The sequence below is a fragment of the Zea mays genome, chromosome 7 (genome assembly GCF_902167145.1).
Source record: "Zea mays cultivar B73 chromosome 7, Zm-B73-REFERENCE-NAM-5.0, whole genome shotgun sequence".
Taxonomy (NCBI): domain Eukaryota; kingdom Viridiplantae; phylum Streptophyta; class Magnoliopsida; order Poales; family Poaceae; genus Zea; species Zea mays.
In genome coordinates this window covers 106,375,183-106,395,940 of record NC_050102.1, presented here as the reverse complement: position 1 = coordinate 106,395,940, position 20,758 = coordinate 106,375,183, and the positions used below count along the sequence as shown (strand labels likewise).

The window sequence follows — 20,758 nt, the reverse complement described above, 5'->3', positions numbered from 1 at the left end:
GCCTCCAACGGCTCCTAGCTGCCTTGGGGCTATAAAAGGGACCCCTAGGCGCATGGAGGAGGCATCCAAGCATTCAAGAACCATTCTAAGCCTCCAAGACTCCAACTTCGCGCATTTGATTCTTTGAGATAGTGACTTGAGCTCCATTTGAGTGGTGAACTCCGAGAGTTGTGTTTTCAGCTCAAGTTGTGACTTGTGTGCGTGATTGTGCTGTGTTTTGATTCTTGTGTGTGTTGCTCTCCCCTCCCTTACTTCCGTACATCTTTTGTGATCTTCATTGTAAGGGTGAGAGGCTCCAAGTTGTGGAGATTCCTCGCAAACGGGAGAAAGACAAAGAAAGGAAAAATCGTGGTATTCAAGTTGATCATCGGATCACTTGAAAGGGGTTGAGTGCAACCCTCGTCCATTGGGACGCCACAACGTGGAAGTAGGCAAGTGTTACTTGGCCGAACCACGGGATAAAAATCGCGTGTCTATTGTGTGCTTTACCTTGATTATCTGTGTTCATAATATAAGAACTCGTTTCAAGCTACTTAGCCGTTCTAACTTACATAACAAAGTGTTGTGGCTATTAGTGTTGAATTTTACAGGATCACCTATTCACCCCCTCCCCCCTCTAGGTGCTCTCAGATGCGCGCATCAACAATTGAATCAAATCAATATATCTTTCGTTCCTTTACTTTTTGCCCTAGAAGTAGACAATAACGTAGCCTTCTTCACCTCAACCTTTACCTCTCTTCGAATCTGCGTCGTCTGGAGGCGTCTTAGGTGGCCTGCCGATCCGAAGACAAACCATAGGATGTCGGTGTTTTGGGTCCGACCGCGCACCGGGGTTACCCCTCAAGGTGCTTTTAGGAGTAGGACGGTGTTACCGACTGTAGCTCGATGGTTCGTGCTGGGCGCACGAGAAATAGTGGACAATGATGTACAGGTTCGGGCCACTTTGAGATGTGTAACACCCTACGTCCTGGTGAGAGTGCTTTATGTGATGGGTTACAAGGGAGTTCTCTAGTGCTGGAAAACGTAGAGAGCGGGGTGAATGGCTAAGTAATGAGTGATTGTTCTGAAGGGGTGCCCCCTGGGCCTTATATACTCGATCGTGGGGCATTACATGCAGATATGATAACAACGCGTGCCTAAGAAATAGTGAACCATGTGAGTCTATCCTCCTATAATTCAGCCGACCCATCCTCGCTTGGTTCCGTTGTACGGGGCTCCTGCGCGGGAAGGTTGGATCTCTGTTGTGATTACTGCTCGAATTTGTTGGGCTGTCTGGGCTTGCGCCGACCCGGCCTTGCGTTAATCCGCTCCACTGGTCGTTCCTCCCAGGCCCACGAGGGGATGACCTTACGAATTATGGGGCCCTTGGGCCTTTCGTGAGGTCTTTTATCCTTCTAGTGGACCCGGGGATATCTGTCCCCCACAAGCCCCCGATCTTTGGGTTGATTTTGAAATAAACGACCCAAAGATCCTAGGTCCAGCTTGCAGTCTTTGATTTTAACAGGGAATGCTTTTGGAGATAAGTCTGCTGGGCCACTGCTTCTGAATTGAGTGATCCGGTTAAAATGATTTTTTTACTGTCTTCTTCTGCTATTATTCCTCGAAATTTGGTGTTCTGTCTCGGGTTCATGCTTCGGAGGTCAGCATTTTGTACTGTTGGACTTCGAACTTCATTGGGTGCACCGAAGGTGCACCCAATGGGTGTAGCCCCCGAGCTTCGAGTGGATTTTTGCAAACAATCCACTCGAAGGTCTTCACTTCAAGTATTATTAGAAATCACTTTCATTTTCTGCTTGTGCTTTTTGAGAGGTCAGCCTTGTCTTAATTTTGCCTTATGCTTTAGAGGTCAGCATTTTGCTTCTTCGGGGATGATGATTCCCCAATGGGTGTAGCCCCCGAGCTTCGAGTGGATTTTTGAAAATAATCCACTCGAAGGTCTTCATTTCATGCCTTTTTCTGAGAATCATCCTTTCCTTTTGTCGAATGCCTTCAGAGATCAGCATTATATTATTAACACTATGCTTAAGAGGTTAGCACACATTTTTGTCTTTGAGGCTGAGTACGCGATCTGCCCATATCTTGCTAGGTCCTGCAATTTATTTGATTTGCGACTGATTGGACGTTCGATAGATGGCCCTTGACTAGTCTTCATGTCACTTCGTGCTTTGATGCTTCTGTCGATTAGACTTGTACCTTATTGGCTATATTTGGCTTTCCTTTGATCCTTGCTGATATCTCTCTTCTGTCTTAGAGTATTCATTGCATATACTGTACAGATGTGACAATTTTGGAAAATATACTGATAATTCCTGGGCGTCCCCCCCAATGGGTGTAGGCAAGGGATGGCTTGGTACGCTGAGCGTTTAGCAAACTGCTTCTGAGTAGTAACTTGATGTGACCGCAGGTGTAATCATATCGCCCGCACAGTTGACTGGAGTCCCAATGGGTGTCGTGTTACGTGAAACGACGTCAGCCGCCTAGCGTGTCCTCAGACGGTTTGAATTGCATATTAAATTTTTGTGACTGTTCGGTGGCTGTGGTAGGAGGTGAGCGGTTGCCTTCTTCTTCTATAAATAGTGTTCTTGCTTCTCCGGCATTTTCACATTTCTTGCTGCTGCTTGCTGTTTCATCTACTCTTCTTCCTTCCACTCCACCATGGGCAAGAGCAAGAAAGGTGGTGGCTCTTCGCATCACTCCGGCGACAAGCGCAAGCGCGAGCCGACTCCTCCCTCGGAGGACTTCGGCGACTCGGAGTACTTGGAGGAGGAGTTCTTGTCCGAGTTCGAGGGCTCTCCGGCTCCTGCCTCTCCCCCGGTGTTGTCTGATGATTCAGATGACTCCCAGGGGATCGCCGCGGAGGTATGGACTTACATCAGGGCCGTCGAGCGCGCCGGGCTCGAGGGCTCGGATGAGTTGGAGTACTCCTCGGACGAGGAGAATTCCTACGACCCGTCCGACGAGGGCAGCGGTGGTGACGGTGGTGACGGCGGCGACGACCAAGGCGACGGTGACGGTGGCGGCGATAGTGGCAAGGGCGGTGACGACAGCGGCAAGGGTGGCAGCGGCGACGGTGGCGACGGCGGCAAGGGCAGCAACAAGGCCAGTGGCTAGACGCCACTGGTTTTAGGTGTTGGTGTAGATTAGTAGAAATAGTATTAGCGAAATAATGTAGTAGTAGCTAGTAGTATAGTTAGTGAAATGTAATGTAGTAGTAGGGAAGGCATCAGCTCATAATGAGTTGATTTGTAAGTTTAGTAACGCTTCCCTTATGAAGAATGATTTCGCCCCACTTCTGTGTGCATTATTTTGCCTTCTGGTCAATCGTCGATTGTTTTAATATTTACCTCCAATGATGTTTTCTGTCTGCAACGCTTGAGTAACAACTTGGGGTCATCGGATCACGCTTCAGACTGCTTTATTTGCAACGTCATTGCTTTGGTAGTAGCGGCCGAGTTATTATTGGTGATGTTGGCGCTTTTTGAAGTAATGGCTGAGTGATAACGGGCCACGTCGGTGTTTTAGAAGTAACGACCGAGCGGTTACTGGTGATGTCGGTGTTTTAGACGTAACAGCCAAATCCGTTGAAGCCACGTCACCGCTTTAGGAATAACAACCGAGTGACTGATGGCGACATCGGCGTTTTAGAGGTAATAGTCGAGTGATCGATGGCGATGTTGGCGTTTTAGAGGTAATAGTCGAGTGATAACGGGCCACGCCGGCCGCTTTGGAAACAATGGCCAAGTGAAGTCTGGTAACATCAGCGTTTTTAGAAATAACCGCTGAGTTAAAATGGGTCGCACCGGCCGTTTTGGAAATAACGGCCGAGTGATGATGTGGCACGCACGCGTTTTAGAAATAACGGTCGGGTGATGACATGGCGTGCCCGCGTTTTGGAAGTGGCGCCGGGCCCGAGAAAACCCCATATGTACTGCACTGTCGCACGCCTCCGCGTTCCATGCCCTAGTTTCTGCTTTTCTGCATCCAGGCTTTCTCTGCTCTCCTGCAATATTGCTTCCGCTCCGCTCGCTAGCAAGGTTGAGATGGCGCCCAAGCGGAAAGCTTCGAGTTCGTCCGTCGCAATCATTCCCCCCATCGATCCCAACAGTCAGTTGCCTTTCGCAGGTAACCATATGTCCATTGTCTCTGAATCCGACCTTCTTCATCTCATATCCATCGGAGTTCTTCCTCCTAAGGAGCTCTGTTCCTGGCGGATCTGTCGTGGGGTTACTGTTCCGACAGAAGATACCCATGAATCCGTCATTTATGTTCCTTTTCTTATCTGCGGCCTTGCTCTTCCCATTTCTCCTTTCTTTCGCGATCTCCTTGATTTCTATCGCTTGAATCTGACCCATCTGAATCCCAATTCCATTATGCAAGTTTCTGTTTTTGTTCATTTATGCGAAGCCTTCCTTGGTGTTTTGCCTCACTTTGGCCTTTGGAAGTATTTGTACCACTGTCGGCCTGGGATGGCCAGAGGGCAGCACCAGCTGGTGGGGGCGCGAGCTTGGAGATGTGCCGTGGGAGGAAGACTGACTACCTCAACTTCCCACTCAAGGACAACATCAAGGGATGGCGCCTGGAATGGTTCATCGTGGAGAATAATGGGAATTCCCTCCCCCACGGTCAGGGAGACAGCCGGATGTTCGCACTCCGAGCTGGACCGAATCCCCCACAGACTAGGAGGTGGCTGAGGCAGGGGCTGTGCTAGCTGAAGTTGGATTGTTGAAAGAAAGGGGTCTGACTGCGGAAGCTGTGGTCGCTGACTTTGTTTTCAAGAACATTCAACCGCTGAAAGACAGAGCATATCCGGCCTATCTGTACCGAGGCCTGGCTGATTCAACCCGGGTAACCAACAGAAGAATTCCTGCTGTGGACTTGGTGAGCCGGCTCGAGTTGATACTCAGAGGCAAGGTGTCGAACATCGACGCTCCTGTTACGTACTCGGTCTGGAATCTGCCTCCTTCCAAGGCCTTTACCAGTTTCGTGTCAAATCCTCCTGCTGGTGATAGTGGTTTGGGCCTTAGAGTGCGACCCTCTCCCGAAGAAGTTAATGCTTTGGTTGCCTCACTCGAAGAAATTCCTGACGACGAGAGGCAGGTTCATTTTGAGGTGCCTTTGAATCCAAGTGACGCAGAGATAAGTGCCATGCTGGATATGTTAGCTGAGGATTCTTCTGATGCCGCTCCTGCTGAAACACTGGTGGTGGCGCCCATCCCTGAGGCCGGCAAAGCTTTGGATGCTCAGAGGTCTGACAGTGTTCGCCCGAAGCATTCTCGCCGAGCCAATCAACCCACTTCTCCTGCTGAGGGGAAGAAAAAGAAGAAGAGACGTCTTTATCGAGTGTCTAGCTTGGATCGGGATGCCGGTCCTTCTGTTCCTGCTACTGAGGAAGTGCCAGTGCCTGAATTTGCTGAAGCTGACCCCAATGGGTGTGACCCGACTGCTGTGGATCCCAATAGGTGTGACCTGGATGACATTGAACCTGATAGGTGTGATCTGGCCAAAGCTGACCCCAATGGGTGTATTGTCCACGTTGTTGATGAAGGTGAGGAAGAGGAGGATGAAATCCCTCTAATTCGGAAGAACAGCCGACGCTACCTAGCTAGTGGGGAAAGCAGTGGTGTTCCTTCTCCAGCTTTATCTGCCCTCATCGGTCTGCAAGAATTATCTCTGGCGAACTTTGATCAAACTCTTGAAGACATGGTCCCAGAAGATATGTTGTCGGAGCCAGCAGACGGTGGCATGATGGATGTTTGCACTGGTGTGCCTGATGTTGGGCTGGAGTTATCCCGGGCGGCGTCTCGCGCCTCATCGACCTTAGAGCGTGGTCTTAAGGGCCAGGAGGCTGGTCTGGATTGTTCTGCTCCCATGGAAATAGGTGAAGGTCCTTCAGCCTTAGAGGTGGCTGTTACAGAGAGCTCGGCCCTCAAGGATGGCGCTAGCGCTTACCCAGCCCCCGAGGGTGTTGCCGGGGATGACCCGGCTCGGATGGGTAGCACGAGCTATGACCCAGCCCCCGAGGGTGTTCGAGTCGGTTCTCCCTCTCACACTTCCATGGACGTTCATGTAGGGTCTTCTCCTCCGCACTCTGGTTGCATGGCAGCAGCCCAAGCTCCGGGTCAGGAAGTCGCCTTAGAGGCCAGCGCTCCTGATGACAGAGTTTTGACCTCTGCTGATGATACTGATCTGGTCCCCACTGATGCATTGCGGGTTGTTCCGGTCTGTGATCCTTCATCGAGCCATCAATTAACTTCCCACGACTTGGGAGTTCCTTCGTTCTTTTCCAACCTCCACGTAACTTGGTTTTTACAAATCTGGCAGTACCCCAGGTGTGATATTGTTCTGATACTCATTTGTTTTTAATGTCAAGCGTTGGTTGATGAAATAGTTGGTCAGCTGAAGTCGCAGGGTGCTTCTGTCCCAGAAAGGGCTCTATCTCTTTTACATTGGAATCCAGTACTGCTTCAGCGGCGGGTGTCTGATTTGGAGATGGCAAATGCTGGTTAGTGCCCTTTGTTTCTTCTTTGATTACTTGATTAATTCTGTTTTTTAACTGAACACCTTTGCTTGACTATTTCTTGACAGATATGGCTCGACGGTATTCTGATCTTGAAGAAAAATATTCTCAAGGTCAGACTGAACTGGCCCGGGTTTCTGCTTCTCTGAATGATGCTAACATGTTGAGCTCCACCCTCCGTGCTCAGCTCGACTCTGAAAAGGTGACCAGTGAATCTTGGCTTTATTTGCTGTGTTCTTATTGCTTGCTTGACGTTTGGAGAAACTGATTCTTGTCTGCAGGAGGAAAACTGTGCCCTCGCCACTTCTTGTGACAACCTTGACAAGCTATACCACGATGCCAGCAATTCGTTGACCATCTTGGAGAGGAGTCATCGCTTCACCAGGGAGGAGTTGGATAATCATCGTTATAAGCTGCAAGAGTCCTTGGATGATGTGATTCACCTCAGGCAGTTGGTGTCGACCAAAGATACTATCATCAAGGATCTGCGTGCTTCCAAGAAATCAGTCGCCCAAGAGCTAGAAACTGCTCGGTTGGCTGTCAAGGCTGCTGAAGAGACTTCTGCTACTCTGAGGGCCCAGCGCGACAAAGCTATGGATAAAACTATTCGCGCGTGGCGGATCCTGATGAGGAGACCCGGCGTGGTTGTTCCTGATGACATAGTGGCAGATGTGAACACCGCTCTTGATTCCTCAAGTCACCCCTCTTTGTCGTTTGCTCCTGAGAAGAACATTGCCAAATAGAAAACATTGTATGCTTTGAACACGTGGTTAGTGTGCTCGGATGCTTCGTTAGAAAACTTAAGTCGATTGCTCCGTTAGTAGGGCATAGTGGTCACCCCGATTTTAGTAAGCGTGAGCATGTCGCACCGCCTTAAGTCATTGCCGACTTAAGCCGATTAATCCGTTAGTAGGGCATAGTGGTCACCCCGAGTTTAGTAAGCGTGAGCATGTCACACCGCCTTAAGTCATTGCCGACTCAAGCCGATTGCTCCGTTAGTAGGGCATAGTGGTCACCCCGAGTTAAGTAAGTATGCCATTTGATAGCGAACAATTTGAGTGCCTTTGAAGCCTTTTTATTGATGATATATTTCTCAATTTACAGAATACATCGTCGTCCCAATAGCTTCTGGGATGTAGCTAGGGGTAAAACTTCCTGAGGTGTTCTATGTTCCATGAGTTCCCAATTTCCGTGTCGTCCATTTGAGTGAGACGATATGATCCCGGCCGAGTGACTTCTGCTACTATGAATGGCCCTTCCCATAGAGGTGACAATTTGTGTCGTCCCTCCCCCGTTAGAATTCGGCGGAGGACAAGATCTCCCACTGCGAAGGATCGATGTCAAATGGCCTTATCATGATAGCGCCTCAGAGTTTGCTGATACCGTGCTGATTGAATCACCGTATTCAGTCGCTCTTCTTCGAGTACATCAACATCCTCCAGCCTAGTAGCTTCAGCTTCTGCTATGTTTTCAAAGATTAACCTCGGTGCCCCGAACTTGAGATCAGCAGGTAGCACTGCCTCCGAACCATAGACCATGAAGAAAGGTGTGTTTCCATGCAGAGCTCGACTAGGTTGAGTTCTCAGGCTCCAAACAACATACGGCAGCTCTCTGATCCACTTTCCTGTGAACTTTTCATTCTTGTCGAAGACTTTCTTTCTAAGCGCCTCCAATATCATTCCGTTAGCTCTTTTGACTTGCCCGTTGGCTCTTGGGTGCGCCACCGAGGCATATTTGATCTGAACGCTCTTTTGCTCGCATAAATCGAAGAACTCTGAACTTGTGAAATTGGATCCCAGGTCGGTTATGATGTTATTCGGTATTCCAAACCTGAATATTATGTCTTGTATGAATTCTACGGCCTTAGCTGAAGTTAGAGAAGCAATGGGTTTGAACTCTATCCATTTAGTGAATTTATCGATAGCAACCAGTACATGAGTGTATCCTCCTTGAGCTTTCTTGAAAGGTCCAATCATATCCAATCACCAACACGCGAATGGCCAAGTTACAGGTATGGTTTGCAGTTGCTGTGCTGGTAGATGCTGCTGCTTTGATAAGTACTGGCAGGCTTCGCACCTCTGGACTAACTCGGCTGCATCACTCTTCGCTGTTGGCCAGTAGAAACCCGACCTGAAGACCTTCCCAACCAGGGTCCTGGATGCTGTGTGTACTCCACATTGCCCAGCATGGACCTCATCCAGAATTTGTTTTCCAGTAGCTGAGAGAATACATTTCATGAGGACTCCTGATGCGCCCCTTCTGTATAGCGTTTCCTCAATGAGTGTATAGTGAGCTGACTGTCTTGCGATGCGCTCAGCTGTATTTTTGTCATCTGGTTCCTCTTCATTCTTTATATACCTAATGATCAGCTCCCTCTAGTCGTCAGAATTTGACTCTGGTTGGCTCAGAGTGTTACATTCTTCTACCCGATCCATTGAGATGCTCGGGCGCGGTACTTCTTGGACGAAAACTCCAGGCGGGACCTGAGTCCGACTGGATCCTAGTTTAGACAATGCATCAGCTACCACGTTGTGGTCTCTCTCCACATGATGAAATTCCAAACCTTCAAATTTGTCTTCTAGTTTCCGGACAGCAGTGCAGTATTTTCCCATGGCGTCATTCGAGCAGTCCCATTCCTTGTTTATTTGACTTATGACCACTAGAGAATCTCCATATACCATCAGTCTCTTGATGCCCAGTGATATGGCAATGTTCAGTCCATGAATCAGAGCTTCGTATTCGGCTGCATTGTTAGATGCCGGGAACAACAATTGAAGAGCATACTTGAGTGGTTCACTTCCAGGTGCAATAAATAGGATCCCTGCGCCTGCTCCCTACAGCTTCAACGAGCCATCAAAATACATTCGCCACACTTCTGCGGTTTCCGGGTTATCCGGCACATGCTGCTCAGTCCATTCTGATACGAAGTCAACCAGTGCTTGAGTTTTGATAGCAGTGCGAGGTCGAAATTCAATGTCATGAGATCCCAGCTCACAGGCCCACTTGGCTATTCTCCCGATGGCTTCTTTGTTGTGAAGAATATCTCCTATCGGAAATCCAGTGACTACTATGACTTTGTGGTCGTCGAAGTAGTGACGGAGCTTGTGTGCAGTTAGAAGTACTGCATACAATAGCTTTTGGACTTGAGGGTATTTTTTCTTCGAGGGACCCAGGACTTCACTGATGAAATAGACAGGGTGCTGTACTGGGTATGCATGTCCTTCTTCTGCTCGTTCGACTACCAACGTGGTGCTTACCACATGAGTCGTGCAAGAGATGTATAGTAGCAGATCTTCAGCCGGTTGAGTCGGCGTGGCTCGGCGCGGCGGTTTCAGCACTGGTGGTGTTGTCAAGAATTTTTTCAGCGCATCCAGAGCTTCTTGTGCTTCTGAAGTCCACTGGAATTTGTCTACCTTCTTGAGCAACTTATAGAATGGTAAGCCTTTCTCTCCCAGCCTTGATATGAATCTGCTTAGAGCTGCCATACATCCGGTAAGTCTTTGAACTTTCTTCTGTGATCGTGGTGCTTCCATCCTCATGATAGCCTTGATCTTTTCTAGATTGGCTTCAATCCCTCGGTGGCTGACAATAAACCCGAGCAACTTTCCTGCTGGTACTCCGAAAACACATATTTTTCAGGATAAAGCTTCCATCGATATTGACGTAGACTGTTGAAGACCAGCTGTAAATCTTCAATGAAATTTTCTGAATTTTCTGTTTTGATCACCACATCATCCACATAAGCTTCCACACGCTTGCCCCAGTGATCGGCTAAGCATGTTTGAATAGCTCTCTGATAAGTTGCTCCAGCGTTTTTGAGACCGAACGACATGGAGGTATAGCAGAAAGCTCTGAATGGAGTGATGAATGTTGTTTTTTCCTCGTCTTCTTTTGCCAGACTAATCTGATGATACCCAGAGTAGCAATCCAAGAAAGACAACACAGTACATCTGGCAGTGGAGTCTACCACTTGATCTATCCTAGGAAGCCCGAAGGGATCCTTTGGACAGTGTTTGTTGAGATCCGTATAGTCGACGCACATGCGCCAATCCACTTTATTCTTGTTGAGTATAAGAACAGGATTAGCTAGCCACTCAGGATGCAACACCTCTCTAATAAATCCTGCCGCGACCAAGCGAGCCAACTCAGCACGGATGGCTTCTCTCTTGTTGGGCGTGAAGCGACGCAATTTCTGTCGGATTGGCCTCACCTAGGGGTAGACCTTCAATTTGTGCTCGGCCAGTTCTCTCGGGACTCCCGGCATATCCGCAGGTTGCCATGCGAATACGTCTCGGTTATCTTGCAGAAACCGGACGAGCACGCCTTCCTATTTATCATCCAGACTGGAACTAATGATAGCAGTTTTGCGCTCATTGGCGAACCCGAGATTGATTCTCTTGGTTTCTTCAGTCGGCCGCATAGAGGTCACGGCTTGAGCTTCATTCGTGGGTATTGCGAGATCTTCCTCAGGCTTAGAATTCGCCTGCGCAGAAGAAGTCGTCGATGGTTTGGTGGTGAGGGCCGCCTGAATGGCCACTCGAAAACATTCTGCGGTGCCTTGGAAGTCAGCGCGCACAGTTATGATCCCTTGTGGTCCTGGCATCTTCAATATCATGTATGTATAATGCGGGATGGCCATGAACTTTGCCAATCCAGGCCTCCCGATGATGGTGTTGTACCCGCAGTCGAAGTTTGCCACCTCGAACCTTAGGAACTCGGTTCTGTAGTTCTCCGGAGTTTCGAAGGTGACCGACATGTAGATGTGGCCTAGCGGGTATTCTCCTTCAGTCGGCACGATGCCGAAGAAAGGAGTGCCCGACTTGTGGAGCTCTTTGAGGTGAACTCCCAAGCCTTGGAGTGTCCGGGGGAAGGTGACGTTGATGCTGCTCCCCCCGTCCACTAATACCTTCTTTACCCTGCTCTCTCGGATCACCGGATCGACGAGGAGCGGGTATTTGCCCGGGTGGTCGAAGTTGAGCCACTGATCTGCCCGGGTGAAGGTGATCGGGTGCTCAGACCATCGGTACAGGGCGGGAGGACCGGTAGCTGCCACCAGTACCTGACGGTCGTTGAACTTTTGTTGTCTCTTGCTTTCCTGCGACCCGTGTCCGCCAAAAATGACGTTGACTTCTCTGTCAACGTGCGGGAAGGCTGCACCTCCTCCCTCCTCCTGCTGCTGGGGCTGTCGCGGTTCTCCTGGCCCTCCTCGCGGCGGGGGAGGAGGTAGAGGTTGGAAGGGTCGGCCGTGCCCGACGGAGTGCCTAAAGTCTCTTCAGTTCTGAAGGGTGTGGCGCACGTCCTTGTGGTACGGGCACTAGGCGTCGAGGATGTCGTCCAGCGTGCGTTCACCTTCTCGAGGTCCTCCTTGGGCGCGAGAGGCGGGCGGTCTGGCGGCGTGGACCTCTTCACGAGGCCTCTTCTCCCAGCACTTGTCGGGTTGCTAGTTCGTGTCGCGTCGCGGTGCTGCTGGTGCAGGCTTCGCTCCCCCGATGAGGTCCTGAGCTCGTTCGTCGGCGGTGATGTAGAGATCGGCTTCCCGGAACAACTGCTCGGAGGTTGTCGGCGCCTTCTGTAGTATGGTTCAGACGAAGGCCGAGTCATTGGATCCCCTGTAGAAATCCTCGATCACTGCTGCCTCCGCGACCTCGGGATACGATTTCTCATGGTCTGGAATCTTTTGAGGTATGACCGAAGAGTTTCGTCCCCTCGGCGCTTGATGGATTTGAGGTCCCATGGTTGCGCCGGTTTGTCAGAGAGAGACTGAAAGTTGGCGGTGAAGCGCCGACTGAAGTCGCTCCAGTCGTCGATACAGTGTCGGGGTAGGTGTCGCAGCCATTGCAGCGCATCTTGCCCGATGATGATAGGTAAGTACGCGGTCATTACATCCTCAGTTGCCCCAGCAGCTCGGGCAGCGGTGGTGTAGACGGTAAGCCAGCCTCCCAGATCCTGCTTAGGTTCATATTTGTCGACGTTGGATACCTTGAAGTTAGGGGGCCATTAAATGGCCTAAAGCGCGGAGTAAGTGCCGATACTCCACATGTGTCCTCCTGTCGTCGATGATGTTGTCTGTCCTGGGGAGGGGAGTGGTCGTCGTGGTGCCTCGACCGTTCCCGGGTGGTGCCACCAGTTGAAGCCGTGGCCAACTCGATCCTGGTAGCCTGACTCTGTGCTGGGATGTCGTGGTCCCGGTCATACTCTTCCCGGTGATGGATCTCGTTCTCATGTCGCCGCTCGCGCGAAGCGTTGTTGGAGCTCCATGCGTCCCGCCGACTATTGATGGCGTGTCGTAGATCGTTCGGCGGGTGAGCGAGGGGTAGAAGATGATTGGCTGCTTGAGTGAATAGCCGCCGGTAGCCCTCGGCGTCAGGAGTCCGAGGGAGGCCATCAGCTATCCGAGCCAACACCCCTCCGACTTCACTCGGCGTGTTCATGGCTCGGGCGAAGTTGGGGTTCAGGTTGCGCCCGAAGAGTGGATTTTCCTGACGTTGCCTTGTCTCCTGCTCGGTCTGTTCTTGAGCCCGTCGACGATCGCGTCGTCGAGAATTCCTTCTTTCCCTGAAGACACGTTCCTCCGGAGTTTCTCCTATCTCCGAGACCTCGTCTCGCGATACAGGTTGCGCCGGGTCCTGCTCTCCGGCCTCGTGATGTCGCCGGATATTTCGGTGTCGGTTCCTTCGTCGGCGGGATTCCCGCTGAGGAGGTTCTTCTTCGGGTGCGGTCGGCTCGTCGTCGGAGATGGGGGGCGATTCCACTCTCACGATGAAGAGGACGTCAGGGTAGAATGGAGCAGCTGTCACGGCGATCTTCTTTCTGTTCTCCTTTGAGGGCGGAGGCACAGAAAGATCAGCTTGATGATCCTTTGCTTCCTTTTTCCTTGTGATCTGTGTCCATTCCCCCGTCGGAGAGGTGGACAGCAGAGTTCTCCGGGCTGAAGGACCCTCCGCTCCTAGCTCGCTGAAGGTAATTTTTTTTCGGAGCACTGGAGGTTGCGCTTTTTCTTGCTTTGCTCCGATTTTCTCGGAGACCTTTGAGGAAAACTTTCTTTCCGGCGGATCCGTGATGCGATGCAGAGTTCCCTCCTCATCCGCTACAGATGAGATAGTTCCGAAGCAGAACATGGATCCAGGGCGGAGGATGATCTTATGCTAGAAGGTGACGGCCATTGAGCTAGCTTGGATCGATGACACACCCCCTACCTGGCGCACCAGCTGTCGGTGTTTTGGGTCCGACCGCGCACCCGGGGTTACCCCTCAAGGTGCTTTTAGGAGTAGGACGGTGTTACCGACTGTAGCTCGATGGTTCGTGCTGGGCGCACGAGAAATAGTGGACAATGATGTACAGGTTCGGGCCGCTTTGAGATGCGTAACACCCTACGTCCTGGTGAGAGTGCTTTATGTGATGGGTTACAAGGGAGTTCTCTAGTGCTGGAAAACGTAGAGAGCGGGGTGAATGGCTAAGTAATGAGTGATTGTTCTGAAGGGGTGCCCCCTGGGCCTTATATACTCGACCGTGAGGCATTACATGCAGATATGATAACAACGCGTGCCTAAGAAATAGTGAACCATCTGAGTCTATCCTCCTATAATTCAGCCGACCCATCCTCGCTTGGTTCCGTTGTACGGGGCTCCTGCGGGAAGGTCGGGTCACTGTTGTGATTACTGCTCGAATTTGTTGGGCCGTCTGGGCTTGCGCCGACCCGGCCTTGCGTTAATCCGCTCCACTGGTCGTTCCTCCCAGGCCTACGAGGGGATGGCCTTACGAATTATGGGGCCTTTGGGCCTTTCGTGAGGTCTTTTATCCTTCTAGTGGACCCGGGAGATATCTGTCCCCCACATAGGATCTCTCCTCCTTGACGGGGTCCCTCCCGGGGGTGAGATCCAGGTGCTGTTGGTGAACACCGCCACTCCACGCACACGCGGGTCGTCCGACCATTAGGCACGAACCGTCCAGCGTAGTCCAGGAACCTCGCTCCTGCTGCTAGGTCGTGGACCGTCTAGCACTAGGCCGCATACTGTCCAGCACAGTGCAGGAAACCCTGCTCTTGCTGCTAGGTCGCGGACCGTCTGGCCCTAGACCGCGGAACGTTCATGCCACCGCAGAGAGCTCGCCGAGCGAAACAACTCCCAAATGTTTGGCGCCTGGATCGATGCCAACAATACGTTAACCTCGCACGTTAAATACTTGTTCCATCTTAAAAATATACTTTTTAAGTTTTTTCCGTCGATATTCAAATAAATGATACTCCCTCGGTCTCGTTTTTTCTAGCTCATTTTTTCTGTCCATAATCATTCAAATTCAAATGATAGTGAATATAGACATATATGTAAATTAAATTCATATATTACTTAATGAATATATAATTAGTCTAAAACAAAATATATTTTGCACGGAGGGAGTAATAATTATAGTTTTTATAAGTTAACTAATGAATACATATTTAATCTAAAACAAATCATATTTTGAGACGTAGGAGTATATTGTACGTGTAAGCAGTTAACCAAATAGCCATTATATATTTCCACGTCAATCCATATAACTTTACGCAATATCTTATGCAACATTCATCCCACAACACGAGAGATTGAAGAGAATAGTCGTCGGTCCTATTCTACGAGGGAAAAAATGTGACGTGGATCAGCCGACAGCACAGCAACATCGACGTCACCGCTATCGGCCTATCGCGACGCTCCTCTCGGAGACGTCGTCACGGCGACAGGACCTCTCCCTCTCTCGCTACGGCGACAACAGCGACGCAGCGGGCCCGGGCACGAGGGAAGGGGCCCGCCCAAGCGCGCACATTCGGGGCCCCAGTCCCCACCGTCCCGTCCGCCGGCCTCGCGATTCGTGTCCCACGCGCTCCCTCCTCCTATCCCCGTCTCCTACCGCGTCGACACGGCGATACCCCCGCGGCACCCACCCACCCATCCAAGCTTCCGTTTCTCGTTCTCTCCCCCCACCACACCACGACCCCTTCCAAAACAACAAACAGAACCGAAGCCGACTAGCGCGACCGAGGAGGCAGAGACGGGTGGAGGAAAAGGGCAAAGTCGCCGCCCGCCGCCCGCCGCTGATCGGTCGGTGAGCCCGATGCGCTGTACCGCTCGGCCTCGTCGTGTTCCGCCGCGCTGATCTCCGCCTCCCGCGACGCCCGATTCCAGAGGATCGCTTCTTCGGTTTGGCCGGCCGGTAGGTTGGGATTCTTCTCTCTTCTTTTTACTTGCCAACAAGAGCTCGACACCGAGTCGCTCGCACCTACCATGTGCTGTTGAGTTCGTTGGGGCCGTGTGGAGCCGCTCTTAATTTCGCTGCTCCTGGCAGGTGCGTGGGGGGTTCAGGAGGCGGGGTCTCGGCGGCTGCAATGCATGCTCGCATCTCGTGGCGGCGTTTCATCGCTTCGGTCCGTTTGTTTTTCGGCTTGTTGCGCTGAAATTGAGCGATTCGTTTCCTTGATTCAAGGACTACTAGTGGGGCGGGGGCATCCTGCGTGGTGGCTCTGGCTGTCTGGTCTGTATCTGTATGATAGGTATCGGCTTTTTCTAATTCTCATATATTAGTGGATTTTTGCTGTTCCTTGCGGATTTGCTATTTTTGCTGTTTTTTTCGTGAAGAAACTAAAACGATGAGTGGTTGTTTTTGTGGATGCAAAAAAACCAGTGGGCGTTGGCAGTTGTGCCGTCCCGGCTAGCTGCGGACTTGTCTTGGCCTAGCAGGGAAGTGATGGAGCACAAGAAAGCTAGAGCAGTGGAGGATCCTGCCCGGTTGATTTGCGACGATGCCCTCACCGAGGTATTCCGCAGGCTGCCTGCCCGTGCGCTCGCGGCCTGCAGACTGGTGTGCAAGTCATGGATGTCCGTGCTCACAGATCCACACTTCATCCATGAGCACCTGAGCCGTGGCCAGCAGAAGCTGCTGCTCTTTGCGACTGACAGGGGAAACGACAGGTCGCTCGCCATGGTGCTCGCGGACAACAACGCATCCATGTACCAGCTGTCAAGGCCCGCGGCGTCTCGGAGCGTCTTCGTGCACAATTCTTGCAATGGCCTGCTCTGCCTAGGTGACAGCACAGGAGCTGTCGAGGTGCTGAACCCAACGACTGGTGAATCTTTAATGTTGCCGATGCCAATGTACACGGCAGGGAGCAGCCAGTTCTCGTCCTGCAATTGGCACTGCTTGGGGTTTTGCCCACAAAAAAGGGAACACAAGGTGGTGCATTTCTATCCAGGAGCTCACAATGACCCGTTCAAGGTACACTGTGAGATATACACGATTGGAGTCGGTGTCTGGAGACAAGTTGGGAGCTGTCATGGTGCTCCGACTGACAGAGGGGTGCATGTGAATGGGATGGTATACTATCTGACAAAGTTCCGCTACATTGCTTCATCGCGTATCAACTGCTTGAATCTTGAGAGCGAAAAATTTGATGTGATGATGCTTCCTCCACACAAATCTTATGGAGGTCATTGCTCTTTGGCAGAGCTTGAGGGAAAGCTATGCTTGTTGATTGTCGATGGTGCATTGGAAGGTCCGCCTCGTACAATGGACATACTGATGCTCAATAGCCATGATAAGCAGGGCTGGACTCACAGATACCACTTCTCCTTGCCTTGGTTGATGCCTTCATGTTATTTTACTCCGAAACACACACTCTTCCACGGTGGAAAAATTTGGGTGCAGTTGTTGGCTAGGAATCTATATTGTTTTGACCCAAGTTCAAGTTCAGAAGAACTGACAACAGCCTGGCCAGAGCTTGACTTTTCCTTTAGCACACATACTTTCATTGAGAGCATAGTTCCTCTGCGTAAAGACTACTACTTCAAGCAGATACAGTGACAGTGGTGTGCTGCCCCTTGCTTTCAAGGTGGTTCTCAGTTTACATCTTTACATTATCTTTTATCTTATCGTTTCTTTTTTCTTATATGAACGACCAAGCTGTTACGTGTTAGTCAGCTTAAGATGGTGTGCTGTTCTGGATTCTAATTAGCGATAATAATTGCAATTTCCAGACATCTTAACTACTCATTCTTCTAGATTTTAATTGATCTGGCCATTTCTCTTTATGCTGAGAAGTTGATAGGCCAAGTTCAGAGGATCATTTCATTAGTTCTTATTTCACAGCTTAGGTGATTATTGATGTAAACACTGAACCTGTATTTTATACTGCCTCCGAAAAGTTTCTTGTAATCTGATGGGATATAAATTAAAAAGTATATGAATACCGTGTGATGTTTTCTGCTACACTTCAACACTTCGTTGATAACAAATTTTCTAGCTGTGCCTGTTAAAAGTCTATGAATACCGTGCATCTGATGAAATTAGTATTTGCATGGAAATATTTTCTTTCTAGGTAGATGAAGTTCAATACCTGGAATAGTATCTGAAGAATTGTTGGCTAGCTGCATCATTTGCTGTGATGCTCACTATGCACGTACAGTTACTTCCTTGGACTTGGAGTATTCTTTACAAACATGATTTTTTTTCCGTAATTGCTATCGGTTTGTTCTGATTTTCCTTATGAGCTTTTTATTACTTCCTTGACTCAGATGTGCTTTGCTTTTCAAAAATTGCTGCCCCAGATATCTTATTTAAAATTGTTAGTATGGAACACTGCCATTTGTTCTGTTTTTCATGCTCTAGTGTTGAAGGAAAATACTTTTCTAGTTTGGGTCATATTCGGGGATAAATTGGCTAAGAAGCTTGAAAAAGATATTTCTGAACCACAAACTCCACAAGGTATCCAATTATCCACCTATCCACATTAGCTCGTGCTGCTTCCAGTTAAAGGCCTGCTTTAAAATTGTACTCTCTGAGTCAAATTATATATCTGTAATATGTTAATATTTCTATTGCTCTTTCAGAAGTAGAAAGTCTTCTTACTTTGTTTGCACAGATATCTGGAACCTTTCTGTTCTTGTTATGAATATACCGAACCTAGAGCTCAGTTTTGGTAGTGTGTCAATCTGGTTTGTGCTTTCAGAAGATGTTTAAAGGTCACAATAATAATGTATCAACTATCAACTAGGTGATTTCTCACGCAAACTCTGGATGATCGAAATTATATTGATTTGGTATGCATATTGTTGCATCAATTTATAGGGGTGTTTTATGGAAGAGAAGACAAAAAAAAAACATTATGAGTGATCATGTTGCAAAATTTATTTTAGAATTTACATGCAAATTTGGAATGTAACAATCGCAAAAAAACAATGAATCGACACATATTGAGCTGGAATTTCTACGTGAATTGCTTCTCTCAATCGATAAAATTGCCGGTCTTTGGAACACAGCTTGCAAACCTCAACATGGTCCATTGCTCAAGCGTAGCACTATACATTTCTTTCTACTTTTCTTTTTGAAGCATCTATGCATTTCAATTTCACTGATTCCATATGGGGCCCTGTTGGCACTTCATGTACTGCCAAAATAATTGAGTAATCTTTCAAGAACCACATGTGGACATGGATATGTTGATTTCATACCAGTATCACAGTATGAACTCGGAAGTACATGTTTTAGCTCATTTGTTGGAATTTGAAATGAAAGATTATAAATGAGCAAATTTAACATGATATAAGATAAGTAATAAAAAACCATGTCCAACACGTTGGGGTTTCACCATAGGTAAACACCCCCATATTTTGAAGCTAATGAATAGTCTTTCTTTGTTTTAAATTTGCTTTCACCTTTCAGGACCAACTTTGCTTCGAGTTAAGCAACAAAGGTGATAATAAAGCAAAAGATAAACATCTTAATTCAGGCAAGCACATAGATCATACGAAGGTCAAAGTTGTTACATCACCTTTATTCTATGCCCAAAAGCTTCATCAATGAAGACACAATATGAAGCCTCAAACCACATGAAGTCTCACCTACGAAGACTTTGTATGAAGCATTAGGAGATATGAAGCTTCCTAAGAAAGGCGATATCTTCCTACAATTAAGCAAAGCCACGAAAGAGTCTTTGCCAGAGGTGAAGACGTGCCTGTGAAGACTGGTCACCGACAAGAATTCAAGCATTGATAAAGATGGAAACAAACCAAATTGCCCTTGAATGGGCAAACGATTGTAACTTTATAGTACAGGGTAGTTAGGACTTTACAGAAGTGCTAAAAGGTGCCCCTATAAATACCCCTGACATGTACTATTTATAGACATGACATATTTTACTGCAATTTACCTGTCGGTTAATTCTTCCCCAACATGTGGTGCCCAACTGTTTGTGTGCATTCGCTAACACCGCGCATGACCACAAACATAATGTTTAGACTCACGAAGAAGTGTGAAGAAGACAACACCTAGTGTAAATGAAAACAATTTTCCCCACAAAATGAAAACTAAGGGCCTGTTTGGATCATCGCCGCTGTCCCCATGTCGCGCCATATTTCCCGCACCGCAGTTGTGGTGGCCGAATCGGCCGCCACACCTTAGGCGGGGTGTGGCGTTGGAGGTCAGCGTCCAAACAGGCCCTAAGACTTATTGTAGATAGACTTAGCCAAAAGCAAAATCCTATGAAGAAATAAAAAAAGTACCACTAGATCCATTAGTCCCAGACAAGACAATTATATTGGGACAACACTAGCTGGTAAAGAAGAGAATTCAATTCCTTCAAAGAAACAAGGATGTATTTTCCCGGTCATCAAACGATCTAGAAGGAACCGGTCGAGACATCATTGACCACAAACTAAATATTGACCCTATCATTCAATCCAAAGTAGCAAAAACTATGAAAGTTATCCGAAGAAACAATGCAAGTAGAAAAAGCCAAAGTGCAAAGGTTGTAAGATGCTAAAGTCATAAGAGAAGTATAATTCACCACTTGGCTAGCAAACATAGTCATGGTTAAGAAAAAAGAATGGAAAATGACACGTGTATAGACTTCACTGAGTTAATGTAAGTGCAATCAACCCCAAGTGAGGGTTTTGGTGATTTAATGACAAAACAAATAAGGGTACTAACAGTTTTTGTTCTCAGTGTTTGATTAGAAGGAAACAGGAACTTAAGGAAGCACCAAGGACTTCATGCGACGGACGTATAAAATTTATGTAAAATCTTGTGTTGCATGATGTAATTCTTCCTTGTTCTTTTTCGCACAGGTACAGGTATTTGCTATAGCTCAAGTCCTCTAATTCAAAAGCTATTTTTGAAAACCAAAAATCACTTTAACATTATTTGGCTGACCATGGTTTGGGTTGAGAAACCTAGAGTGTTCTTGCTGAAAAACAGCTGAACTTCTTCAACTGCAGC

General features: G+C 48.6%; 1 protein-coding gene across 14 annotated transcripts; it reads left to right on the top strand.

Annotated features, from left to right (window-relative positions):
- Positions 1–15,228: 15,228 nt before the first annotated feature.
- LOC100383281 (uncharacterized) lies at positions 15,229–19,713 on the top strand. 14 transcript variants are annotated; one of them, XR_004851263.1, is made up of 5 exons: positions 15,354–15,703; positions 15,836–16,040; positions 16,172–17,375; positions 17,862–17,942; positions 19,205–19,713. XR_004851263.1 is itself a non-coding variant. In XM_035960663.1 (4 exons), the coding sequence occupies exon 3, from the start codon at positions 16,235–16,237 to the stop codon at positions 17,345–17,347; it is 1,113 nt and encodes a 370-aa protein (XP_035816556.1). In that variant the 5' UTR covers positions 15,229–15,703; positions 15,836–16,040; positions 16,172–16,234; the 3' UTR covers positions 17,348–17,375; positions 17,862–19,713. The 14 variants fall into 14 exon arrangements, 10 of the variants coding, with proteins under 10 accessions (XP_035816556.1, XP_008651712.1, XP_035816557.1 ...); XM_035960663.1 differs by having other exon boundaries at positions 15,229–15,703; positions 17,862–19,713; XR_004851261.1 differs by having other exon boundaries at positions 15,836–17,375; positions 17,866–17,942.
- Positions 19,714–20,758: the final 1,045 nt, after the last annotated feature.

Excerpts from the sequence above, each read along its gene's own strand:
- LOC100383281 (XM_020540650.3), top strand. The coding sequence starts at position 16,157 with ATGCAAAAAAACCAGTGGGCGTTGGCAGTTGTGCCGTCCCGGCTAGCT.